The sequence below is a fragment of the Kogia breviceps genome, chromosome 17 (genome assembly GCF_026419965.1).
Source record: "Kogia breviceps isolate mKogBre1 chromosome 17, mKogBre1 haplotype 1, whole genome shotgun sequence".
Lineage (NCBI taxonomy): Eukaryota > Metazoa > Chordata > Mammalia > Artiodactyla > Physeteridae > Kogia > Kogia breviceps.
The window spans coordinates 11304405-11331909 of NC_081326.1; the positions used below are offsets into that span (position 1 = coordinate 11304405).

Here is a 27505-nt window from a genome sequence, read left to right on the forward strand (position 1 = left end):
GCAAACACCTGCAGGCTTGTACAAGGAGATGCTAAACACACAGCTCTCTAGAAATGTCAGCCTTGTCATGTACTGGCATGAGGCGAGAATGCCCTGGAAGAACAGTCCTTTTGTTTAAAATAGAAACTTTCAAGGAAGCCAAATTAACACATGACAAATTACTGAATAGCCAGTTCTGGAGGGAGGGGGAAAAAAAAAAAAAAAAAGCCTCTTCATCTCTGAAATGAAAAGGGGAATTGCTGGTACCAAGATTCACGTTTCCTTTTTGGTAAAAATCCTCCAGCCACGCTTGGCGCTACCCGAGTAGGCGATTTCACTTCATCACCACTTCACAAAAGACTTCCAAATTCACTGCGGCAGACACGGCAAAATAAAAATGTTAAATACATCCTGGCCGCGAGGGGACTGAAACCTCCGGGCTCCATCAAAGGTTTGCAATAATAGGATTCATAAAAAAAAAAAAAAAAAAAAAAAAAAAAAAAAAAAGACAGATGGGATTAGAAAATGTTGCAGTGAAGACTCTGGAATGAGATGAGATCACAGCACCAGCCTGTCTTTTGTGGACCGGCACAATGTTCCCTGAGCCAGACTGGATTAGGAAACCTCGCGACTAGGGGTTCAGAGAGAGGCCTCCGGTTCCCAGGCACTTTGGGGGAGAGAAGGCTGAAACGATGCATCAGATTTACAGCTGCAGTGATGAAAATATAGAAGTTTTCACCACCGTGATTCCTTCCAAGGGTGAGTAAAATTGCCCTTGACTGTTTCCTTAACGTGGCAGGGTAAGCAGGAGGGTACAGACAGTCATATGCTGCCTTATTACGGTTTACCCTCAGGTTTCTGAGGTCGGATGGTCTGTTTGGACCGTGTTTGTGCTTGTTTCTGAAAAGGAGGCATATGGATGAGCATCCATCATTGAGAAACAATCCATCAAAGGGGAAATGAGGGCAGCTAACTACTCCTCGCTTTACTTAATTCGATACTGGCAACCCAGTATGCCAAATGAAAGGGACAGCAAGCCACTGTTTTAGGAAACAGACATGAAAACAAAATTCCCAGGGCAGATAGATTCTTTCCTCTTCTCCAGTGAGCAAGCGGGTTCTGAAACGAGAAGCAGCTGGCTCAGAAGTCCGATTGCTAACTGTGCCGTGAAATATGAGGAGGGATCCTGCTGGCAGTGGCCTGAAGTCCACTGAAGTGGTCCAGGAGTGCCCTGACCCAGTCTGGCCTCTGCACAGACCCCAGGACCGCGCTCCCAAACCTCACCTGGCGCTGGCACCGCCAAAGAGTCTGACTTCGTAAAAAGCCCTGCCGCTCTGAGGTGAATGGTGTCCAGGCCCCGGAAGGGCGCTGTGTCCCTGGATAGGTCCCTTGCCCCCTGCAGAGCTGGGCCCTCTCTCCTGCCGCCCCTGTGCTCTCCCCGCAGCCCCTGTACTGCTGGGAGAGCCCGGGAGCCCGGCTTAGCCCCTGGTCTCATTGTCAGCCTGAATGAAGAGGGCCGGATGTCTGCTGGTGCTGTGACCCCCTGTTCAAACAACCCCTTTCTTCATCCCATGTCAGCCATCGACATGACCACTCCTAGGGGGAAGGGAGAGACTCAGCCTGGCCACAAAGAGAAAAAGCCAGCAGAGCATAAATTAAGCTTTAGACATCTATTGCCAGACAGAGGGAGAGAAGAAAAAGCTGGGAGTCTGCCCACGTGCTGAAGTTGGGACACCCTCCGGAGACTCGGGAATGTACCTGAAAAGTCAAGGCCAGCCCTCCGACCCAACAGTTCCACTCCTGTAAATGCTCTTATACGTGGATGCTTACAGGGCCACTGGGTCTCCAAGGGCAAAACTGAAAACAACTTAAATGTCCTTGAAGAGGGGAAGGGGTAAAATGTGGTGTCATCAGACTCTGGAATACTCCACAGTAGTCAACAGGGAAAAGAACTGGATCTGTGTGTGTGGACACAGCTCCCAAGAGCATCATGTAAAAATTACTAAATTTGTACAGTACTATACATTGTTTATGGATACATATCTAGAGAAAAGCATAAAAAACATAGGCTGGAAAGGCACAGATAAAGTTAGTGATATTAGTAGCCCTGGAGAGGGAGGAAAGTAGAGTTGGGAAGAGTAGAAAAGGGACCAAAACTTGTCCTCTCATTTGTTATCTCTTTTGTAGGAGAAGAAAACAAATTGAAAGCAAATATGAAAATGTTAAAATGTCTATGTTCTATAATTTTTTCCATTTAAAAAAATTTAAGGGAGATAAACATCAAAGCTGAAGGGCCCTATTAAATTTAAAACTTATTATACAATTCAGGAGCAATGTCATACTTCACCTGAAGAAAATCATTCAAAACAGGGCCTTTGAATCCATTTGCTTAGCAGAGTAGTCAAGAGACCCACCACCACGTGTACGCTGTGTGACCTTGGGCAGGCACTTAACCTCTCTGGGCCTGAGTTTCCACTCTTATAAAAAAGGAAGAACTAGAACTTACCTCCCAAGGTTATTATGGGGGGGAAAAATGAGATAGAGACAAAATACATAAAGCATCTAGAATAGTACCTGGCATGGTAGTAAGCACCATTAAATACATCATTTACAAAGTGATTTCTATTTTTATTCCATATTTTGAGCAATGAATACGTTTAGTCAAAGATAAATACTCAATCCTGTATTTCTTTCTTGCCATTTTTATTCATGGCCACCTCCTGGTATTAAACCAGTCATCGGTATTCATGGACATGCCACCGCTCAGGAAGCTCTTCTCTAGAAAAGGAATATCCGCAGTTTTATATTAGACTGTGGGAGGAGGAAGTCCGCCTCTTCCTACGCCTTGTTTTGCCTCATCTCGCCTCCTCCAGAGCAACAAGCGTAAGGCTCTCGGTGGGCGAAGACAGGGCCAGGTCTTCCTAAGTCACCGCTTATGTGACAGATGGGTAACTCTTGATTCCACCCCCACGTTCCCTGCCTGCAGAAATACAGGTTGGTTTGATTTTCTCTAACAAGGGTTATAGTCCTCTCTGGGATGCCCTTTTCCACACGCTCCTGTTTAGCCGTGTGTATTCAACGTGCAATGAACAGAACATTTACCGAGCACAAGTTCAGCAACCTAGTGTTTAAGAGCGCAGGCCTTGTCCCACCACCAACTGTGTGACCCTAGCCCTCAGTATCTACCTGAGAAATAGAGTTAAGGAAGACACCCGACCCCAAAGAGTTGCTGTGAGGAGTGAATGCGAGAAGGAAATAAGTCGTCACCCAGTAAAGCTCAACGCGAGCCATTATCACATTTATCGTCATTGTATCATATCCCTGTTTCCAACACACACACATACATATATAATGGGTTCAACCTAAATCTATGTATTTTTTTTTTAGCTGAGCCATCCTAAAGCTCACAAAAATATGGCAACAGCAAGTGTTAGGGTGCTTCTTAAGTATTTTAAGGCACAAGACATAGATCAAGTCTGTAACTGAGGACAAGTGTGTATTTTTACTTCTTAGAGAGGAGAGCCCTTCAAGGGAAAGATTTCACAGAAACAATTCACAGTAAATATAAAAGATAAAATCTGTGGTTTTACCAAGAAGTTATACCAGAAGCTATTTCCTGAAGCTCACCAGTGGGTTTAATTCTAGGGTGAACAGCATTCGATATAATTCTCTTGGGGATAAACAACAATGAGGCGGGCTTGGCAAAAGGGGAGCTGGGGAACAGCAGGAGGAAATGGAGGAAACTCCAGAAAGAGAACTCCTGACGGAGGCGACAGTCTCTAGAGGTTATCACCTATTCCTTCCACCTGCCCTCACCTTGCAGAGGAAGAGGAGAATTGTATCAATAATAACCACCACTAACTCCTGGGAAGTCACTCCTTGCCAGGCTGCGGGCCAAGGGCTTGATAAAGACCAGACCATTGCGTTCTCACCGCAGCCCTCTGACGTAGCTGCGAGTTTTACCAGATGAGGAAAGTGAGGCTTAGCAAGGACGAGTCATTCGCCCAAGTCACACGACTGGCAAGTGGTCAAGCTGGAATTTACACCCAAGAGAAAGGAGTCCGGAGCCCTGGCTCTTAACAAGCCCTCTGCTCGCCGGGCTCCACGGCAGCAGGAGCTCTGCAGAAACTAACACAGCTCTCACCTGAGCACTAATCTGAGATGTGACAAGAAGTCATGTCCATTCTAGGCAGGGCAGTGGCAGGGCGGGATTTCACCTCCAAGTAAATCAAGTAAATTGCCTCAGCATCAACGTGCAAAAGAGATGTCCGGGTGTCTCCACTTTCAACAAAATGCACACCTTTTTCCCAACCAAGTAACTTTTTTATAACAAATTGATTCTTCACATTTTTTTTATTTACTGTGGTAAATAAAATTTACCATTTAACTATTCAAGTGTTCGGTTCTGTGGCATTAATGGATCACCACGATCCATTTCCTGAATTTCTTCCTCTTCCCAAACTGACACTCTGTACCCATTAAATAATAACTCCCCATTCCGTCCTTCTTCCAGCCCCGGTAACCTCCGTTCTACTTTGTGTCTCTATGAATTTGATTAGTTGAGGTATCTCATATAAGCAGACTCATACAATATTTGTCCCTTCGTATCTGGCTTATTTCACTTAGCTTAATGTTTTCAAGGTTCATCCATGTTAGAGCATGTTTCAGAATTTCATTCTTTTTTAAGGCTGAATGATATCCATTGTATGTCTATACCACATTTAGTTTGCCCATTAATTTGTTAATGGACATTTGGGTTGTTTCCACCTTTCAGCTATTGCGAATAGTGCTGCTATGAGCTTTGGGGCACTAGACCAAGTAACATCTAAAATTGCAATTGCCCACCTCCTAGAGTAATGGAAACAAAAACAAAAATAAACAAATGGGACTTAATTAAACTTAAAGGCTTTTGCACAGCAAAGGAAACCATAAACAAGACCAAAAGACAACCCTCAGAATGGGAGAAAATATTTGCAAATGAAACAACAGACAAAGGATTAATCTCCAAAATATACAAACAGTTCATGGAGCTCAATATCAAAAAAGAAACAAAAAAACAGTTAAAAAATGGACGGAAGACTTAAATAGACATTTCACCAAGGAAGATATACAGATGGCCAAGAGGCACATGAAAAGATGCTCAACATCACTAATTATTAGAGAAATGCAAATCAAAACTACAATGAGGTATCACCTCATGCCAGTCAGAATGGCCATTATCAAAAAATCTCGAAACAATAAATGCTGGAAAGGGTGTAGTGAAAAGGCAACCCTCCTGCACTGTTGGTGGGAATGTAAACTGACACAGCCACTATGGAAACCTCCAGTGTGGAGGTTCCTTAAAAAACTAAAAATAAAACTACCATATGACCCAGCAATCCCACTACTGGGCATATACCCTAAGAAAACCCTAATTCAAAAGGAGTCATGTACCACAATCTTCATTGCAGCACTATCTACAATAGCCAGGACATAGAAGCAACCTAAGTGTCCATCGACAGATGAATGGATAAAGAAGATGTGACACATATATACAATGGAATATTACTCAGCATAAAAAGAAACGAAACTGACTTATTTGTAGTGAGGTGGATGGACCCAGAGTCTGTCATACAGAGTGAAGTAAGTCAGAAAGACAAAAACAAATACCATATGCTAACACATATATATGGAATCTAAAAAAAAAAAAAAATGGTTCTGAAGAACCTAGGGGCAGGACAGGAATAAAGACGCAGATGTAGAGAATGGACTTGAGGACACGGGGAGTGGGAAGGGTAAGCTGGGACGAAGTGAGAGAGTGGCATGGACATATATACACTATCTAATGTAAAATAGATAGCTAGTGGGAAGCAGCCGCATAGCACAGGGAGATCAGCTCGGTGCTTTGTGACCACCTAGAGGGGTGGGATAGCGAGGGTGGGAGGGAGACACAAGAGGGAGGGGATATGGGGACCTGCGTACGCATATGGCTGATTCGCTTTGTTGTGCAACATCAACTAACACAGTATTGTGAAGCAATTATATGCCAATAAAGATCTATTAAAAAAATAAAATTGCAATTGCACCCGCCTCTTCTTCCCAACCCCCCTCCCCTGGGCCCTGTCCCACTCCAGGTGCAAACCCTCTCCGTATTGCTACTGTAGCTACATCAGTCTCACAGGTGTTCTCTAAAACCACTCCTTCTCTCTCTTTGCAGTGTCCAGTCCAGCCAGAAGAAGAGTCAAGAGCTCTCAACATCTCTTAACCAAGAATGTAAGAAAACTTCCGTTTTGATCCCTTTTGTTGACTTTCATGAAAAAAGCAGTGTCTAGCTTCACTCCCCACTTCCCCCCTCCATCCACACTCTCCACAGCCTGGAAAGTTTTCCGTAGCTCATGTTGCTGTTGCATTCTCCATCCTCCACTTAACCAAAACAACTGACAAATGTCAACCAGACAACGAACAGTCCTGAATTGGACCCCCTTCTGTCATTTTCCCCACAGAGAATAATTTGCATTTTATATACACATTTTTTTCTTAAACAGAGTCCACAGTGTGGGTAGAGCATCCCTGACTTGGGTGTTCTATTGTTGGCATTTGCAATGTTCCACTTTTTCACTATTATAAATAGCAGTGCAATGAATTTATTTGTACAAAATACTATTTTGGGGGCTTCCCTGGTGGCGCAGTGGTTGAGAGTCCGCCTGCCGATGCAGGGGACACGGGTTCGTGCCCCGGTCCGGGAAGATCCCACATGCTGCAGAGCGGCTGGGCCCATGAGCCATGGCCGCTGAGCCTGCGCGTCCGGAGCCTGTGCTCCGCAACGGGAGAGGCCACAACAGTGAGAGGCCCGCGTAACGCAAAAAATAAATAAATAAAAAATACTATTTTGGGGATTAATCCTGTGGTGCATAGGCCTCAAAGTAGAATTAACAAGCAAAAGGATAAGAACAGTTTCATCTATCCATCCATCCTTTGCATTCCTTCTCCTGTACTAGAGCGGAGAATAGAACAGTGATTTTTATTTTTTTTATTTATTTACTTTTTTTTTTTTGTGGTACGCGGGCCTCTCACTGCTGTGGCCTCTCCCTTTGGGGAGCGCAGGCTCCGGACGTGCAGGCTCAGCGGCCATGGCTCACGGGCCCAGCCGCTCCGCGGCACGTGGGATCTTCCCAGACCGGGGCACGAACCCGCGTCCCCTGCATCGGCAGGCGGACTCTCCACCACTGCGCCACCAGGGAAGCCCATGAACAGTGATTTTTAAAAGATGGTTTCTGCTTCTAGTTTCGTCACATACTACCGGGAATTCTGGACAACTGCCAGGCTTCCAACAATGCTTTTCCATTTCCCTCCAGCCTCACCAGCACTGGCTTTCATTTCTTCTATTTTTTGCTTCTTTAATAAGCACATGCATTACCTTAAAATTAGTTTACATGTCTTTAGAGCCTGTGAATTTCTCATTTTACTTACAGATTTCTTTATATATAAGCGGTCAATTGTTTTTCTAAGTATCTCAATTTTTAAAATCCTATTCTCCATTAAAAAAAATTTTTTTAAGTGTCCTGGGCATGAAATTGGTTTTAGTCGTTGTTGTTTTATATACATTTATTACTTTTTAAATTCCCAAAGCAGGATGGGCCCATTACAAAATTTCAAATACTAAAAAGATGTAAACTATGATATCAGAAAATCCTGAGAAGCTATAGAACATAGTGGTTAGGTATGCAGACTAGAGTCAAACTGCCTGGTTTCTTCCACTTCCCGGTTTTAAACCCCAGTTCTATGCATTTCTAGCTATATGACCTTGGGCACGTTGCCTAACCATCCCAGGACTTGACTCGCTTAGCATTGAAACGGGGAGAGTGAGAGCGCACATCCCGATAACCACTGGAAGGAGCAAATGATTTAATACACGTAAGCTTAATCCAGAGCCTGATACATACTGAACATTCAATAAGCACTGGAGTTTTTTTAATGAAAATTTCTCCTATAACAATGTATAATTATCACGCTTTATTGCTCAATAACATGCTGTTTTGCACTTTGCTTTTTTCACTATATACATTTTGAGCATCTTTACATGCCAATTAATACATATACATCTTCCCCATTCTTTTTAGAGGCTGCCTAGTATGCCACTGTATGAATGAATGTACTGTAATTTTTTACCCAAACCAAATCTGATGTTTTCTAGATTATTTAACCAAATTATCAATAAATGGGGTTTCCCCATTTTTCCCACTAAAACAATGCCACAAGAAATATTCTTGAACATATTTTTTTATGTTCTGATGCAAATGTTTTTGAGGATAAATTCATAGATATGAAAATGTTGGGTCATCAAATCAACACCTTATACTTAAACGTACACAATGTTATATGTCAATTTTAAAAAAGAAAGAAAATGCTCGAAGGATATGAGCATTGAAAAAATTTTATAGCTATTGCCAAATTCTTAGCAACTGTTTTAAACTACCTTTACCAGAACACCTGAGCCAACACTATACGGTATCAAATGTTGTTAATCTTTGACAATCTGATAGGTGAAAACATCTCACTGTTTTAATTTGCACTTCTTTAGTAATTAATATCATTCTTCATCTTTTCATAGATTTTGATACTTTCTCCCTATGGGTTAAAAGACATGTCTTTTGCTCATTTCTCTGTCGGTGGTTTATCCTTTTTTTAAAATGACTTTGAGAATATTTATATACTAAGAAAGAAAGGGCTTTTAATGGGTTCTTTGTTGTAGTGCAAGAAATTCTTGTATTTCTCATGATCCCTAAAAACTTAAGCACACAGTCCAGAAGGAAAACGCTCCTGACTTTCAAGGAGCAGTGGGTGTCACCAAAAATGGAAAGGGGAGGGGTCGTTTGTAGGTAATTTAGAGTTTGCGCACAGACTTGAGTTTGGCATTACAGTTGGTCCCTGACTTATGACAGCCTGACTTTCATGATTTTTGTCTTTACGATGATGCCAAAGAGAAACGCATTCAGAGACCATACTTGGAAATTTGAATTTTGATCTTTCCCCAGGCTAGTGATATGGGGTGCAACATACCCTCTTGTAATGCTGGGCAGCTCAGCAAGCCGCACGCAGCCTCCCACCAGCCACGCGATCACGAGCGTAAACAAGGATACACTTAGAACCATCCTGGACCCAGACAAGCATTGTTTCTCACTTTCAGTACAGTACTCAGTCAATTACATGAGATAGTCAACACTTTATTATAAAATAGGCTTTGTGTGAGATGATTTTGCCCAACCATAGGGTGATGTAAGTGTTCTGAGCACGTTTAAGGTAGGCTCAGCTAAGCTATGATGTTTGGTAGGTTAGCTGTATCAAAAGCATTTTCAACTTACGATATTTTAGGGGTATTTATCAGGACGTAACCCCACTGTAAGTCAAGGAAGATCTGTACTCTGGATTTGAAGGAGCCACAAGTCATTCACGACTCTGGGAAGATCCTTTGGGAATTAGGAATATTTAGTTTTCAACCAAGTTCTTGCCTTGAATTTCTAACCTTAAACGGTGTTTCTGTCTGAATCACCGCTTATACCAATACCTACTGGCTTTATAAGGACCGAACTGTGATTACAAAAGCTTAAAAATGGAAACTAAATCATACTGTCTAGAAGATAAATAGGGTGCTAGGGAAGAAACTTCTCAAGGGATTTAGAACCCAAACAAAGGAGACAACTCTCTATGGTGGAAGTGAAGCCACAGGGGCATGAGATTCAGAAGCGCCCAAAACATGGGGCACCGCCTCCTGAAGTATCCACTGACTTCAGCCAGGCTCTGTAGAACCAAGCTCCCAGCTTTCCTGGGAGTGGCTTACGACTTTCCCTCCCTAAAACATTTTTACTGCAAGGGGAAAAAAAATGACTCAAATATATGAATACAAATAAAAATTGCTTTTGATGTAAAAAAAGAAAAAACAGAAGGTAGGGTCTTCTCTTCAAATATGCATTCTTCCTCCAGGTAAGAGAGATGAATAATGCTCTCTGGCCTTTGAGCTCTCCTCTGAATTTCTCATTTCCCCTAACAGCATGACTCATCTTTTGCTCATAAAACTCAGACCCAGCTGTACAGAACATTCAAATTAGAAAAGACAGGAAAGGTCTTAGTAGGGGGAACTGAGTCCCAGAGAAGAAAGCACTATCTCTGACCTTTTCCTTTTTCATCCAACTGGCTCTTGGCTTCCCTTTGAGTTCCCGAGAAAATCGTTCATATTTTGCAGCTGCTCTAATGTACCAATATTTATGACTTTGTCCGGAAATTCTTACTTGTCTCTATTCTCACCCCTTGGGCTACCACATGGATATCAGGTTCCTTCCTTTACAAGTATCTCTTTCCTCTCCGAATCATCCTTAGTGCGGCAGTTTCCTCTCTCTCTGGACCCCTTGTAAGTTACATTTTCTTCTTCTACAGCCACCCACTGCTCCTTCTCTAGATGGTTGCACTAGTCTTTTTCTCCGCATCCCCTCTGATTCTTAGACAATCTTACTGACATCCTGATCATCCTGATGCTGCAGACATCATAAGAGTAGCTTAAAGGAATAAATTTACACCAAAGTGTGGGTTAGTTAGGCCTTCCAGTGCAATGGAGCCATTACCACCGAGATTCAGAGCCCCTTCATAATAAGCAGCAGTGCCATCATCAGGAAAGATGGAGGCATGGGAGTGCAAATGGCACATTCTTCCCACAGATTTCAACCTTGTGGAGGAGCGGTGATCTGATTTTTCTGTCTGGTGATCTGGTTTTTCAAAATGCACTGAGCAATCAATTGCACTTGAAAATTTTTACCTGGATGTCAGCACTTCCATGGGTCTTACAAAGAGCACTTCCTTAGAAGTTATGAAACCATGATCCTTGCTCAGGCTCTGCCCCTTATAGCTCTGTGACCTTGAAGACACACAGCTTCCTTTGGCCTCAGTTTCCCCGTGTGTAAAATTAGGGAGTTGGGCTAGAACTTTACTCTGGATGCCGTCAACCAAAATCATCACCTAGGTCTCACCTGTCTTTCTAACTCCCTACCAGCCCCCTAGGTCTCTGATCTGCACCCAGCAGGGAAGCATCAATTTATCACAGTGAATCTGTTACACAAGTACATTCCCTGCTTTCAGCAGGCAATCTGCTGAACTTGGAAAGGGAAATCCAACATTAAACACGTCTCCCCCTCCCCCCTTCCCCAATCTCACCCTCGTACTCAGGGTGCTAAAGAGCCTGTGCTCAGACCAGTTTGTTCTAAGACCAGCTGCAGTACCCAGCCCGGACCGTATCCTACAGACCAGAAAAAAAAAAAACCAGGCCGTCGGGAGGCTTCCAGGAGGCCACAGCCATGCATCCAGCTGTCCGTTCCCTGATGTGGGCCTGACGCACTGCCCTGAGCCCTCTCAGAGCCTCCGCACTTGTGGGGCGTGAGAAGCAAGCACGAGGCCAGCTAAGAAAGGGGAACCTTCCGAGCTGAGCCCTCTCCTCTTTCTTTTAGTGCTTTGGCATCCTTCAGGGCCGAGAAGATACCCTGCTGAGGCACTGGGCCCTCGGTCAGGACCTGGGAAGTAACCAGCCTCACTCCCACCCCAGGAAACCTACATCCAATCCGGGGCAGAGCAGCTAATGCCTCTCCAACTCTCTCCCTCCCCATTCCCTTCTCCCACCCACAATGCAGAGAAGGGATGGCTGAGGTTTCTTGTTCCTAAAAGGAAACATTTGCTTCCCTTTCAGGGGAGGAAATGCTGGGCCTCCCTGCTGGACTCCTAAGGCTTTCACATCCTGCCTTACTTCCTCCTTCTACAAAATGGGTCGGAAAACACACCAGTCCTCACTCTTCATCAGAGAAATGCTGAAAAAATGAAAACAAAATTTGAAATACCTGTGATGAGAGGTAGACAGCCAAAGGCTAGAACGTCAGTAATGAGGCTCAGGTCTCTCCCCTTGGACCTGGAGGTCCACATTCCAGGGGAAACCCTGAGGCCAAACGGTACATGTATCCAAAAATGTCAAAAATCTAGGAAATTCCAGTATTCTGGGCGACACCATGGCAGAGTGCAGTGCTAAGAGGAGGGAAGGAAATGGAAAAGCTGAGGGGACTTTCTGTGCAGGGTGGTGAGTCCAGACCACCCACTACTGCACCTTACAGCCCCCAGTGAGCTGGCTTAGGGCGGACGGGTGCTGCCCCCAGCCTGCACTGAAGGCTTGCTGGAAAACCAACAGAAACACCACCTTCTAGTCATTTTGCAATTTACAAACATATCAAATCAACACATTGTACTCCTTAAACGTAAATAATCATATGTGTCCATTTATATCTCAGTAAAGCTGGAGGAAAAATATTTTAAATTATTGGGGGGAAAATCCCACATGCTGCAGTGCCCAGAAGAGAAAGAGCGCTAGTCCTAGATGATCCTTCATCATCATCATCTTTCTCCAAAGGCAAAGAATGAATGAGTCTGGGTCCTAAATTGGGCCTGAGAAGAGTTAATTTCCTAAGCCAGGTAAGACCAAATTTGGGATATACTACTTTTTTAAGCAAAGGACTATATGTGATAAACTGAAGCAAAGAGTGACAGCTCCCCTTCCTCTGTTGGGGACATGACCGCTTCCTGATGCTGTAGGTAAACAGGTGGCACAGGGAACGAGAACCTGCTATGTTCCTGAAATCTCTGCGAATGACCAGCAGTGACTCTGCCCCAGTACAGCAACGGTGGTCAAGAGGATGACCCCTTTCCACATAGCCTCGAAGTACCAAAACTGGGGTTTGAACTCAGGTTCGCATGACCCCAAATGGAAATTTATCTTCTTCATCATTGACAATCTGATAGGAGAAAAAACTTTGGTTTAATTTGCATTTAATTATAGTTGTTCAGCACCTTTCATGTTAACCGGCCATTTGCATGTCTATTGTCAACTGTCAGATGGGTTTTGGTCCCGTTTTTCTATTTTTTTTCCTCTTTATTGATTTGTAAGAGTTTTATGTACATAGCGATAATTCCCTATTATATGTAACAAATGTTATATTGAGCCATATTCTATTCTAGCGTTTGCTGTTTGTTTGTTTGTTTTTTAACATGCATCTTTGGTCTGTCTGGTATTCATTTTCCTATGAGAAGTGTGGACATGGATCCATTTCCCCCCATGGCCTGACATTTATTCCAACAATATTTATTAAAGGTCCAATTTTTCTCCACTGAACTGAAATATAACCCTATTATAATACTTAAAAATCCAGCCTTATTTGCTTCAGCTTCCTCCACAATTGTTACATGTGAACAATGGAGGGGAATTCATCAAAGGCTAGACTGTAAAGGCTGAAGTGGGTCCACCTCACTCACAGATAGACTCAGTGCCAGGATCTGGCACAGAGGTGCCCTCGCAGGATGTCTGTGGAAGGAAGGAACGAGTAAGCAAGAGAATGAGTAAATACAAACCTCAGAGAAGCTGCAGTGTAATGTTGGCAGTTCTAACCTGCTTCAAAGGACTGAAGACGTTCGTTCAGAACGCGTGACCCCAGTGTCATGGCTGTGCAGTCAAACATGCACGATATGAGCCCCAAATTGCTAAGATTCACTTTGTCACCCCCGATATTAAGATAAAATATGGTACTATCTGTCTCAAATTTGTACATTTAAATTATTTCAATGATCTAAGTATTTTTATTATCATTTTAAAGGCCCATTTCAGTGGGCCCTGACAAAAGGGGTATTCCTCTTCATGTACTTTCCCCAAACCGCTACTGAGCAGGGGGTCATTACTGAAAACACCCTAGCGTGCAGCGCTCCGCTCTGGCTTGCCAGAGTCTCCACTTACCGAGCCACAGGTCGTGGAAACTTATCTCCCAGCTCCAGCTGACAGGCACTCTGCAAAGTGTTGGAAACGTGAGCGTCCGGGAGCCATGCCTGCTTCTTCTGGCCAGCACGTTCTTCCTTTTTACAACCTGGGAATCAGTGGGGCCCCGAGTCCTCTGCCTAGGTCTCCCCTCTGCTGGAGCATCCAGAAAGCTGTCCTCTACATGAACAAGGGTGCCCACTGAGCTGCGAAGACTGTAAGAGCCCGATTTCCAGGGCCTGTCCTCATTTCAAATAGCCTGTTCTATTGTCAAACTACGCCCAGCCCTGGGGCAGTTAACTGGCCCCAGTCTGGGGCCTGAGGGCCCAGGCTTCTGACTCTGTGACGGAACGGCTGGTGAGGAGCCCCCAGAAACCTCATTTTCCTGCACCATGGTGCCACTGGACATGCTGAAGTTAAACACAACAGTTCACCGTTTCAGGCCAGTCTCCCCAGGTTTCCTCGCTGCTCCCAGCAGCGGCTGGAGTCAGGAAGGCTCCGCGTCAGCACGAGGTCTGTCCGCAAAGCTGCAGTCCTGGCCTCGGCTGTGGAGGCTGAGATTCTAGGGGAGGAACAAGCTGACGGTCCTTCCTCCCCCCGCAGGTGGTGATCGAGTCCGACCTCTACGCGTCCCGGCCCCTGGAGCTGCTGCAGCACCGCAGCGACCACCGCGACTGCGAGGCCCGCAGGTCGGGTCGCTTCCAGAACGCATGGCCGCAGGGCGCCCACCCCGCCAAGTCCTCCGCCAGGCCTGGTACGTGCCACACGGCCCGGGTCCCTGGAACCTCCCTGGGGGGGCGGGGGGCAGCGGCCCACTTAGAGCAGCTGCCACGGTGTCCGCGAACTGGCTTGTGCTGGCTCCAGCCACGTCGTGGTCCTCTCTGGCGTCCTCCATCACGCCCGGTGGGCGGAGCATCTGCGCGTGAGGCCGCCGCGTTCCGCAGTGCATGCCGGTCCTGCTCTGAATGCACCTGCTCGGGGTCCCCCACCACTACAGCACCACAGAACACCTTCTGCCTTAAAACACTAGCTGCTGGGTCTGCGTGATGAGCAAAGATGCTCTCATCTGCGGCCTAGCTCCACAGGCAGTCCTGCGGGATTCAGGAGGAGGTAAATACCATTAGACGCTGGGGGGAGAGGAAACCAGTGTACACATGACTAATGAAGCTTAGGAAGCTTACGTTATTTTACAAGGTGTGTGTGTGTGTGTGTGTGTGTGTGTGCACGCGCGCACACAATTATACAGGCTCTTAATCAGCTGCCATCTTAAAATCCCACCATTTTAAATTTGAACGTCTTAAACTATTTCAACAATTTATAAAAAGAATTTAGAGACAAATATGTTTTGAAAGCTGGAAACATTAGAGTCTTACCTTCCACATTATTTTGAAAAATGGCTCCCACCCGGAGCAGTTAAACAGGAATCTGTGTCTAGCCTGCTGAAGTCTGTGCTCGTATTTAGCCTTTAATTCCTGGTTTCGGTTATTTCTGTTATGCCTACAGCCTCAAGTTATTCCTATTTTTAACTCCAGAAATACACAAAAAGTCTTGGACATCCTTTTCAAAGCTGTTGGGTGTCAACAGTTTTGTATGTTAGAAGAACTGAAATTAGACTCCATTGAGTGTCTCTCTTTATCCATCCATCTCCTCTCTTTCCTCCCTCATAGATGTTAGATTGGATCTCTAAGGTTTCTTTGGTCACTAACACCTGATCCTGTTTTTAAGATCCTACGTGTAAGAACCCATAAGTCAAGCTATATGCTCTAGTTAAGGGATTACATATATACATTTTTATGGAGAGTGAAAGCCTTAGGGAAACCACAATGTGCCTTGCAAATTGAGAAGATAGTTTTTTTTCCTCTGTCTATATATAAGTGGGTGGGTGGGTGGTGTTTGCCTGTGCATAGAAAGAAAAAGAATATCTTCTCTACAAAATCACAAAATGAATTTAGAGCCATGTTTCTCAAATTTTAATGTGCAGAAGAATCACCTGGGAATCTTGGTTTGTTTGATGCAGTCTAATTCGGTAGGACCAAGTAGGGCCCCAGATTTTGTTTCTAATAATCTTCCAGATGATGCTGAGGATGTTGGTCCAAGGACAACATACTGATTAGCAAGGATTTAGGGACGAAATAATGGGTGGTTCTCCAAGTGGCATCTCTGGAGCGGCAGAACCCCCTGGAACTTGCTGGAAATGCAAATTTTGGGTCCCACCCAAGACCTATTTAATCAAATTCTGGGGTAGGGCCCAGCAATCTGTTTTAACAAGCCTGCTCCCCGGGTGACTTTCCACCTCCCTGAAGGTGGAGGCCCACTGATCTCTGCAAGCACCCCCCGCCGATCTACAGAAGAGGAAACCGAAACCATGGAAACTGATTTACCCAAGGTGCACTGCTCATGAGCAACAGAACTGAGATTAAATCTCATGTCTCCTGATTTGCAGGCTAATTGCATCTTTCCCCTAGAAAAATAATGTCTTTTCAGCTGTCTGGTTTTAGGGGCTACTTTCCTTCCTAAGTTGCTAGTGGAAGCTTGGACTGAAGGGGAGAACAGCAAGTTATGAAATGGAGAGACTCTGCCCGACATATGACAGTCAGCTCATGCAGGGAATGTGCTAGTCAGGTTTTAAAAAGAAAAAAGAAAAAAAAAGATTGAGCTGGGCATCGATTCAGTTCCTTCAGCTCCCACAATCTGACAGATTCCAGAGGGGAGGAGAGGGAGGGAGGGTTTCTGAGTCAGAGCCAGACCCACAGGAAAGGCTGGGCACCGGCCTTGGGCACGAGTTTTCCATCCTTCCGTCAGAAGGATACGTGTCTCCAGGGATCTCAAATCTGGAGACGTGTTTCTTTTCCGAGCTAAAGGAGAAGGCTCCTGGGTGCTGTAGCCTTCTCACGTGGGAGAAATATGCTCCGAGGAACCTTGGAAAGAGTGGGGAATCTGAAGCCTTGAGCAGGTGACCCTCAAGTGCCCGGAAAAGGGGACACCCACCTCCTGGGCCGGTGGAATGTCTCCACCAAGATGTCCTTGGGACATCTCAGAATCAACTGGTTCAAATGGAATTCGTCGTCCACCTTCAAACCTCTCTTCCCTTCTCAGCTGGGGCCACTATCCATCTTTCCAGCAAGCCGCTGGGATGTTTATCCCAATACCCGCTTGTCCTCCCCACCCCCGCTCCACACACTAACCACTGACAGTGTCAGTTCCTCCGTACGTCTCATCTCTCCTTGGTACCAATCTCAGGCTGCCGGGTCAGACTCCCTTCATCCCTTGTGTGTAGCAGCCAAGCCTGGTCCTCAGCCGCCAGTCCCTCTTGCTCCACGAGGCTACCAGAGGGTAGCCTAAGGCAGAATCTGCCTCTGACATCCCTCTGCTTCAAACACTGTGTCCTCTCCACCCCCAGCTGCCCTCCAGACCATGCCCAAGGTTCTCCAGGACCCAGTCCTCTGCTCGCCTCTCCAGGGCCACCTCCTGTGACACTCCTATCCCTGCCAGTGCATGCGCAGAACAGCCCTGAGCTGTGGTGTAACTGTGACCCCTCATTATATTCTGTTATCTTCCGGACCCTCCCCAACACTGTTCTCTCTGCGGATTGCCCTCCCTGGGTCTCTCCACCTGGGTTAGGGGGTCCCTCGGTCAAGTTTTCCCAGCCTTGCAAGACCACCAAGGAGGTCAGCTTACCACTCCCTAGATCTTCCTCACCCAGCTTCAGCGTAACTGCTGTGCCTCTCTGGAGCCTCTGTTTCCTCATCTATCATGACGTCTGCCTGTGAGGGCCGTGGTGAGGATTAAATGAGACAATGTTTATGAGTCTTACACTCAGCACAGCGACTGACGCAGTAAATGCTCAAAAATATGAGCTACCATCGTCACTTAACGCCAGAGCATGGCACACCTGTAACTTCATTTCATTGGCCTTGAGATGTTTTCCTCGGGGTGGGGGGCTGGTATTTCTCTACGCTGTAGTCTGATAGCATGGGGCTCCTCCAGGGACACCTGCCCCAGGAGGGACTCGACTGAAGGCCAGCCCCCCCACTCCACCCCACCCCCGCCCATCACCAGCTACCTCAGCTCAACCTCTGGATTCCCAGCAGCGGGTCGAGCCTCAGATAAAGGCATAGAAAGAAGGTTCTCACCTACGTCTCATGCCAGCGCCTCAGGACTCTGATAACCTCCAATCCTCCCACATTATGAAGCTCACTTCCCACAGCAGGCAGGACTTTGGGCTCATTTTCACAGAGGCGTGTCCAGGAGAGGCAAGTTAAAGAACTGATCCCAGCTATAAACACTTAACTCCTGATAACCTCCTGTGATCTGGCGCCTTAGGAAGAAAGGAGGAGCTAAGGGCACATTCTCTGAGTCCCCTACTGCAGGCAGACCCCGTACTGAACACCTCCACACACGTGCTCTTATTAGACCTTAGTTCTAACCTCCCCCAGAGCGCCAGGGGTGCAGGGGACCCACTCCACAGTTGTCCCGTTGCCTGACCCCAGTGCGTGATTTTGCTGCTCAGGACAAAGGCCGTTAGGATATTCCTGGCTTGTGACTGATTCGCTACGGGATAACTGATGCAGAGCCCGGGGGGAGCTGGAACCCAGAGTACCACTGAGTAACGCCCCCTCCGTTCAACTTTGCAGTGGGGATTTCTGAACCCAAATCAGCAAGTCTGTGTGGGAATCGAGCATATAGCAAAGTTTTGGTAAGTAAAATCAACCTGGTTGGCTGTTTCTGCTGTGCTCTAAATTTCTTGTCCTGTCTGTGCCATGAAGACCAAGTGTCCTTTGTTCCAGGCCTGAGGATTATTAGAAAAGTGTAGCTGGGGGTCCTTTGCTCCTAAAGCCTATCAGCCGGTGGCACACCACTGGCCGCCTCTCTCTTTCTTGCCAGAAATTCAGCTCTTAGGTAAACAGAAGGTATTACCTAGCGGACATCTCAAACAGGGGGGAAAGAAGCAGCGTCTGTGGCAGGCCCCTGCCAGGTGGAGGCGTCTGACCAACTCCCAGGGGCAGCTACGGGGGTAAAGAGATGCAAGGGTCTCGAGCACTGTGAAAACACAAAACACCGTCGCCTCAGAGGGAACTGCTGACCCAGCTCCCACTGGGAGCTCTGGGGCAAGGATTGTCCATCTGGGTTGCCCGAGTTGCACCCAGCTGACCGATCCTTTCTATTTTCTTCCTGCTCTTTCACGGCATGCAGGCTGCCCAGGAGGGCATGACCTTGAGCGAGGTGGCCCTCTGTAGCCAAGGACACCTGAAGGAGCTGAGGGCCACCTGCTCCCCGCCCTCCCCCAGCTGGGAGGCTTGTCCTTCCCTGAAGGGGGATCGGGTAGTGCACGTCTGGGTCTAGCTCAGCGTCACCCTGAAGAAATACATCTCCTTCATCATCCTCTGGCCATGAACGTGGGTGTCCCCTGGGTCAGCACAGAAGGGGTGGAGTGGTGGCTGGAGGTGAGGTCAGCTTGGGCATCCTGGGCTCTGCGGGCATCAGCTTTCGAGATTCACGGATCATGACTGGAGAGAGTGTCTGAGTCACCCGCTCGTCCTTATGGGACCAACTGGACAGAGACACGAGCGCTTTGCTCCTGGTCTGGGCAGGAAATCTAATCCAATTATTTCATTTAGGTCATCCCTGTACTAGGAAAACCGCACAAGGGCAGGGATGGGACGATCAGGCGCCCCCTGTCCCAACCTGGGACCCAGGGGAAACTGAGGATGGCTGGGCCGCTGCCACCGAGTGAAGGTGGTCAGCCTGTGACAGCTCGAACTGCTGCCCTCAGCTGAGCCCAAGGCTAAGGGGAGAGGGCAGCTCACTGCCTTGGGTTACTTGCCTCCAGCCCCCGGGCTGGGCTCAGTGCCCTCGGCAGAGAGGAAGCTGCAGCTGGGAGGCCAGAGCAAGGTGGGATGGGACAGGGTGGTGATGGGAAGGTGGTCACAAAGGAGGGGGTGACAATAGTGCAGAGGACAGACCCTTTCCTCTGGGCCTGAGATGGTAGGGCTGGGGTCCTGCAGCTCATTGGAGGCCCCCCATCCCGGGGCGGAGAGCAATTCAGAGCTCGAACAGCTAAATCTGATTGGACGCTAGCATGCGCTGGGGCAAACAGGACGGTGGACAGCCCGGGAAGAAGCATGTTTCTGGGCTGCTGCCGGCACGATGGGGAGGGACAGCCCCCGAGAGGCCACAAGGTGGCACAGTGACTCTGCCCACAACCTCCGGCCCACGCGGGAGAGAAGGGGCAGCGACTCCTGGTGTCCTCAACCTGGAATTCTGCAGCCATTTCAGGAATGTGGTGATCTTAAGCCTTCCCTGGGGCGTGGGGTGGAGGTGCAAAGCAGAGGTCCACTGACGGAACGAACTCGTGACCTAGCCCTGCTTGGGCTACCAGTGACTTTTCAATTCGGTACATGTTTCTTGAGCACCCACCACCTCCTTTAAGGGGCGCTGAGGAGGGCCACCAAAGGGTAAGTCCCAGAGCCTGTGGCATGCGTGCCATTCCTGGGGAGACTGCACCGGCATGAGGAACAAGTAGACAACCGTAAAGAGGGAACTGGTGGGATGCCAAAACATGCCACATAAGGACTCCGTGCTGTGGGGAGGCAGGAGACAGAGAGAAATCAGCTGGGCCACCAGCCTAGGGGGGAGGCTTCCTGGAGGAAGTGGTCTTTGAAGGGTAGGCAGAGATGAGGCTTGATCCAGAGAATGAAGGAGAAGCTGGGTGAGGATGCAGCATTGTGTGTGGGCATCAGGAAAGGCAGGACCAGCCCCGCTGGGACAGAAGGCAGAGCTGCACAGATAAGGCAGAGTCCTGTTTCAAGGGGACTTAAAGAGCAGGGTGCCAAGCTGGCCTCGGTCCACCCTGCAGTGGCGAGACCCTGTGAATCCAGGAGGGGCCCGGGGTGCGTGGCGGGTCTTGTGGGAAGAAAGGAGGTCCTGTCCCAAGTGACTGGTCCTGAGGCTGCAGCAGAGAAAAAAAAGGGAGAGGGTGACACCGACCTTGCGGAACCTGCAGGATTCGACAACGAAGTGGACACAGACCATAGGGGTGCAAGGGGGACAGAGGCCTCGCAAGATTGAGTTGCTTGCTTTCAAGTTTCTCTAGGTAGGTGGTTCTCCAAGTGGGGTCCTGGGACTAGAGCACTTGGGAACTTGTTAGAAATGCAGATTCTCGGGCCTACGTGAGACCTACTGAATCAGAAGCTAGGGTGGGCCCAGCATTGCGTTAACAAGCCCTCCCGGGGGCGCCTGGTGCCCATGGCAGTATGCGGGCCATTGCCCTGGGTTGATGGTGGTTCAGCTTAGCTGATGCCCTTTCCAATGGCTCCAGCCACTTCCGGAGTTGGGGACATGGCGCCATCCTCACACTCGCTTCTCACCACCTAGATGCCTCCGGTGGCCCGGATCTCGGTGAAAGCTCCCGCCGTCCTGGAGGCGGCAGCTCCGGGCTCGGAGAACGGAGCTGTTCTGACCAGAGGGTAAGTGTTGTGCCTCCAGCCTGGCTGCCTCGGGCCTTCCCACCCCATCCCGTCCCGCTCCTGCGGCCAAAGAGTAACAGGTGGCCCGGCTGTCAGACCCTCAAGAAGCTAAAACAGAATCCCTGCCAGCTTTAAATTACCTTTTAATGAGAGCAATAATCCCAGGTTTCTGTCACGCCATGTCAACTTTTCCCCTAGGATTAAGCTGAGTGTTTTTGATGGTTTCCACTTCATTAACCCCACTCTTTAGACTCGGAGAAGTCTAAAGAGGGAGGGGTTTTGGTTAATTAGATAAATGTAATCACAGGCCATATGCAGAGCCTCTCCTGAAGGCATGCTGGTGTCAGACATGCCTCACGAATCAGATTAAGGGTCCCTGCCCAGGTAGAAAGTACGTAAGATACAAATGTTGCAAACCAAATTTATAACGAGCACAGTTACTATTAACTCTGACCCAGAACCAGCAGCTAGAGTAGCAGGAGTGATAAGCCCCCCAGGAACACCCTCACTGCCTTCAGCATGGCACAAAGAGGACGGCAAGCAAGAGTCTTAAACTCAGCTCAGCGTGTACATTTACGCCCCCATCATGCTCTTCCAGACCGAAGAGAGCAGACAAGTGGCTTCGGGTATGATGAAGGGTGTGGATTCTTGGCTCAGATCTGCCTCCGTGCCCGGCACTGCTGCTGACTTGCTATGACTTCAGGCAAGTTATTCAGACCTCCGTGTCCTCGTTTCTTTAAAAACAAAACCAAACCAAAAGAACAGGGACGATCATAACCTCTTGAGAGATTTTTGTGAGAACAGGATGAGATAATGTGTGAACAGCTTAGCAGCAACTGGTGCATCATTTTTCAAGAAGCTTACAATCTGGGAACCGGAAAGCCACGTGCTTGGGAAAGTGACAGATGCTCACATATGAGGGACCGTGCACTACAATATCAACCCAAGGTACGCACACCTTGAAAGCTGAGGGAGTTAGAGGAGGAACAGACCAGTGTGAAGCCCTTTTAGGTGAAAGAAAGACATCTAGAATGAATGATACAAGCCAAGCCACTCAACGCATTGGGACCTCGTTAGAGAAAAGTATCTTTTCGATTGTATTACGTTTATAGTAGCAAATTGTTCTGAGCAGCAATGGCTGTTGCTGACTGCTGCAGTAACCAGCACACACGAACCGTGTGCCTTGAGAGGCGCCCTTTCCATCCGCGCAGCTGCATTGCAAAGGGTTCTTCTAAATGGCCCGTTTCTCTCTAAGCTTAGACGTCCTCATTTCCATTTGTTCCTGGACCCTGGCTGTTGAAAAGAAAACGAAGGCCATTCTTTCACTGAAGGAGAGCAAGTGAGAAAAATGAACATTTATTGAGGCGGGCAATGTGCCAGATGCTTTATGACCTTATTTTCCTCCTCACAAAAGCCCCTTGGGTTAGATGAAATTATCCCCATTTTGCACACGAGGAAACTGAGGCTGGCTGAGGTCAAATCACTTGCCTGAGGTCACACAGTAAGTGGGGAGCAGGATTCAGGCCCAGGGCTCATGGGCTTTCAATAGCTGACGCTTTGTGACATCCGCTCTTTCCAGCAAGATCGTCTGTGTAGAGCTGGAGGGATGAGGGGTTGGGGTGAGGAGGGGTAGAGTTTGGAACAAGAGCAGAACTTGGGATCCATGAGCCTGTGTGCTCAGGGCCACCTCCTTCCCTCTCACCATGCAAGGACCTCCCTGGGGCAGGGGAACGGGGTGTCATCCCTGCGTGGGCCCCAACGGTGACCGTCCACCGTGGTCACAGGATGTATGAGCAGAGGAGGAGCGAGGGCTCTGGCCCCTCTTCCCGAGGGCAGCAATTAAAAGACGGGCTCAGCACAGTGACCGCCCCCCTCACCCACCTGTGGATTTTCTGTAGATCCAGGCACCTCAAGAAGATGACCGAAGAGTATCCTACCCTCCCTCAGGGAGCAGAAGCGTCCCTACCGCTGACAGGAAGTGCTTCCTGCGGCGTCCCCAGCATCCTCCGGAAAATGTGGACCAGGCACAAGAAGAAGTCTGAATACGTGGGAGCCACCAACAGCGCCTTTGAGGCTGACTAAAGGTGACCCTCCCCAGGTGCCCTGCGCTGGCCCGAGTTCACTGCACAAGGGGAGGAAACTTCCAGATCGGAACTGAGCGACATTCACCTCTGCTACTAGCCGGTCCACGCACATCACCCTCCAGTCCTAACTAATCGCCCTCGCTCGGGAAACGGGAAAGGAACCTCCCTCGAAGGCAAAAGAAAACAGTTCTTTCTTAGAATCGGTAAAGCCATTGGTCTGGAAGTGACTTCAGGAGGTCATCAAGTTTATATCCCTATGTTTAGGCAAAATGGCACCAAAATCAAACTTTCCCATCCCACTTTGAAGACCTCCAAGGAAGGAAGCAGGCAATTCCTCAGTCTTCCTTGTGAGTCGTTCTGATTTCCGGTATAAATGTAAGAATTTGATGTTTCAGGCACTTGGAAGCACAATGGTTCTCACTGTTCCTGTCACCATATTTATTTCATCTTGATGAGGTACGATTTTTAGCAACAAAGCGCTATATATATTTACTTAGTAGTTCTAATATTCATTTGAGGGTATCGTCCAGATCAGTTCTGATGATCATTTGGCATGATTGCATGAATTCTCTATCCTTTTACATGTGATTTTTCTATAGGAAAACATGATTTAAATTTTTGAATGCTAATATTTTCTGAAGTGACACAGTCTAGTGGAATTAATAATACCTTGCTTGGGTATAATTATTTTAACTTTTGAAAATGCTCTCCCATCCATCACCTCTTACATTCACAAAATTCCTGTTAAAGAAAGCACAATTATTCCCAATCTACAGATAGGGAAGCTAAGGGCCTTAAGAGGTTATGTGACTACATACCAGGTACTGGAACTAGATACCGGGTCCTCAGCTTCTGCACCTGACTCCTTGCTTTGCCTACTCTAGTAACTAATTTGAGGATGGTTTTGAGGGGTAGGAATATGTCTCTGGGGGCAATATTTGAAGGAAACGATTTGACCAAGTTAGAACCAGTACATGATATAAATGATGTAAACCATTCATATGGTTTCATAATATATCATATTATGGCACTTTCCTTCTTTTAATGGAAATGTCGTCATCAATTCTATCATCAACATCAGTAGCCTTAAAATGATAAAATGATAATGATAGTTACCATTTATTAAATGCTTACTATGTGCCAGGTGGGATAGTGAGCGCTTTACATACATTATCCCTCTCCTTCTGTCAACTCTGAGTTAGGTGGCCTTCCCCATTTAATAGACACAGCTTTAAAGTAGTTAAATGATTAGTCTGAAGGCACCTAACCCATATATGGGTGTCAGGCTCCAATGCCTGTGTTATATCTACTCCTTCCTACAAGAATATTTAGAACACAGAGAAGAACCAAGGCTAGTAAATAATTTTCATATCAAATGCTAAACATAAATTGATTGGCACAGGCTGCCTAGAGTGCTGTGTGGAGCTAGAATCTGAGATAAAGGAGTGCAGTGATCAATTGGTAATGCCTGCCTGTGGAGCGGATTAGTGGGATGTGCCTCACATATTTGTCATCCGTGGCCTCAACTCTGCCCCCAGAAGGCTTGTTTTCTAATTCAGAAGCTTAAATTAATCCAACCCACTTAACAAAACCAGCAACTCCATGGTGAATTTCAGTCTAAGACCAGGTTGGAAATTCCCATTTTTCGGTTACAAGGAAGACCTGGGCCACAGCATGGGTCTCAGACTCAACTGTTATTCACAGGCTGCTGCTCCGTGACCACATGTTGCTTTTTGATCTCTAAATTACCTGCTTCCACATCTCCAGGTGAAATGTAACAAGGCATGGGGGATAAGAGGCCTAGGCTTTCACCTTGCTGACCTCTGCTCTTCAACCATTGTTTTAGACTCCGAACACCCAGTCCTCCCATCAGAACATGACTTGGAGATTTGGGCATCAAGTGCTCTTTCAATGAGGTTCCAGTGGACTGTGTAATAGTCTTACAGTGTATGGGTGAAGGGGTCCGGAACAAAGCTAGGGAGAAAACAGGAAGTTTACACTGGACCTATCAGAGTATCCTATGACTATTTATTTTAACTTATTTGCTTTATAACTGATGTCCTCTATTTGTATGTGGCAGCTGGAGATCTATGTAGGCTGGAACTTATTTATTTTTAATTTAAAACTTTCATGATGAAGTGTTTGCCTTGTATAGAACATTTTCATTGGCCAGTTCAAATAAAAATAAAGTCTGCTTTGTTTGTGCCATTAATAAATCAGCACAAGAGTATGCCTGGGGCTCCTTCATTGAATGAGAGAAGGCTTTCACAAAGGGAAAGAATTATGCATCTGTACCTCATTGCTCCTTTACCTAAATGAAAAGGATGGTGAGAAAGAACCCAGAATGTTCCTTCCATCCTAAGGCAATGTCTGGTTTTGATATTACAGGCCCTGCCCAGCAGTCAGCACCGGGGCCACTTCTGTTGCGGTCTGGCCTGGCCTGACCTGTGCTCTCAGGATTCACCCTCCTCCTTGGGATGCTGCCCTCAGTCCCCACCACAAACCCCAGGGGGCTCAGTGACCATCCCTCTGTGCTCACCTCATGGTCAGCCTGTCTGGAGACTGCCCCCCGTGACTCACATCGCAGCCACTTGCCAAAGGACGCCAAGGCTGGCTGCAGACAGCTGTCCGGGAATGAAGGAGCCTGGAGTCCTCTTAGCCAGAGGCAACAGGAATCCCAAGACATTTAGGGTAATAAAGTCACCTCTGTTAGGACCAAGTCCAGTCACATATTTCAGTTCTTACTGGCTGCTGTCTGTGGCAGGCCTCCACCCCGCCCCTAGATCAGGCAGATGGGCGGTGAGTAGGGAAAGCGGCGACAGCCAGAGCCCGATTTGAAAAGGCATCATGTGACACGTTGTCTCGGACTCTAAGTTGGCAGAGACCTGGGGACATGCAAGGAAAAGCACAGAGAAAACGACCAACTCTCCTAAGGATTACAGTTCCATTTAGTTTTCAATTTCTTGTAAGAATGTCAGCCTCTGTTGAGAGGTTTGTGCGCCAAAGGCATTGCCACGGTGCAGAGGGACAGAGATCTCGGGGGGCGGTCACTTTGGATGTGGGACAAGACTCATACCTATGAATGTCCTTTGTTGGGAGAGCCGTGTGCTGCCCAGGGAGTGGAACTGACCTAAAGAAAGACCTGATGGGTGACTCCATCATTGACAGGGCAGCTGGGTCTGTGCCCCTTGTAGGGTCTGTGGAGAGACAAGTACGGAAGCTCATACCGCCTCACCCACAGGCCCTCCTTCCACCCCTCATGCTCCTGGAAACCTCGTAAGTCCCAAGCCCTGGGTTGGCCCCTAGGAACACAGGTTGCCATGAGGCTAAACTCCCTTCCCCTGGAGCCAAACAGCCAGGGCTTTGCCTGTTGGCCTGAGAGGTGCCTGTGCTTTTCCAGGAAGGACAGGGGCATCTGGATCCAGCCCCCAGTAGGGAGGGCTGCCTGGAATTCCAGGCAAGCGCTGACCCACGTTTTGGAATCCATCCGCAGAAGAACAAGTTGAATTTCCTACTCTTTGACCACCTGGGTCCCAGAATTCTTCAGGGAGAAGCCCCACTTAACACCAGCCAGCTTTTGCTCACAGACTCCACGGAGCTCAGGGTTATGGGGGGAAGAGGAGGTGGGGAGGACATCAGGAGTTCATCAGCAGCCCCTGACAAACAAGACACAGCTATTTCTAAAATCAAATGCCACAGCCAGTCCTCCAAGGGATCACATTCTCTGGGAGACCACATTCAGATACAGAGCAAGAAGCAAAGCAAACAATGGAAATGGTTTCTTTGTTTCACTCAGGACTGGCTCTGGCAGCACTAAAACTGCCGTGACAGCAGCTTGCTCTCAGTTTCTCAGTGTCTGCCCACCCCACCCCTGCCATCTTCCCAGTCTGCATAAGCACAGACATCATCTTTCTGTCCCTTTCCCCCCTTTTTCTCCCCCTGCTCCTTGACCTCTGGTGGGGCCTGAGCCCTCCCGGTGTCCTCTACCCACCCAGGGCTCCGACCTCCTTTATCCCACTCAGGGCCTCCCATCTTGGGTACCCCATGCTCTGAACTTCTCCAACTGCCAGAAACACTCACTGGCTATGAAAGCTTGAGAAGCTGTTGAACCTCACGGAGACTCAGTTTCCACAGTTAAAAAGAAAATGTGGTATCTTCCTCTGAATGTC

At 47.6% G+C, this 27505-nt stretch overlaps 1 protein-coding gene and 1 long non-coding RNA gene across 3 annotated transcripts; one reads left to right on the forward strand and one right to left on the reverse strand.

Annotated features, from left to right (window-relative positions):
• Window positions 1-25531, forward strand: VXN (vexin). The gene is made up of 6 exons (XM_059042637.2): window positions 1-738; window positions 6176-6231; window positions 14390-14540; window positions 18421-18482; window positions 21161-21252; window positions 23151-25531. Exons 1-6 carry the CDS (start codon window positions 672-674, stop codon window positions 23332-23334), a joined length of 612 nt encoding a protein of 203 aa, XP_058898620.1. The 5' UTR covers window positions 1-671; the 3' UTR covers window positions 23335-25531.
• LOC131743720 (uncharacterized) lies at window positions 21628-27505 on the reverse strand. 2 transcript variants are annotated; one of them, XR_010837477.1, is made up of 3 exons: window positions 22741-22848; window positions 22428-22545; window positions 21628-21986 (listed from the first exon to the last, which is right to left on the reverse strand). It is a non-coding gene; the product is annotated as an uncharacterized lncRNA (long non-coding RNA). The 2 variants fall into 2 exon arrangements; XR_010837478.1 differs by lacking the exons at window positions 21628-21986; window positions 22741-22848 and adding exons at window positions 26413-26533; window positions 27417-27505 and having other exon boundaries at window positions 21988-22545.

Excerpts from the sequence above, each read along its gene's own strand:
- VXN (XM_059042637.2), top strand. The coding sequence starts at position 672 with ATGCATCAGATTTACAGCTGCAGTGATGAAAATATAGAAGTTTTCACC. Across the intron at positions 18,483-21,160 it reads GAGCATATAGCAAAGTTTTG|ATGCCTCCGGTGGCCCGGAT; the intron begins GTAAGTAAAATC and ends CTCACCACCTAG. Across the intron at positions 21,253-23,150 it reads GGAGCTGTTCTGACCAGAGG|ATCCAGGCACCTCAAGAAGA; the intron begins GTAAGTGTTGTG and ends GATTTTCTGTAG.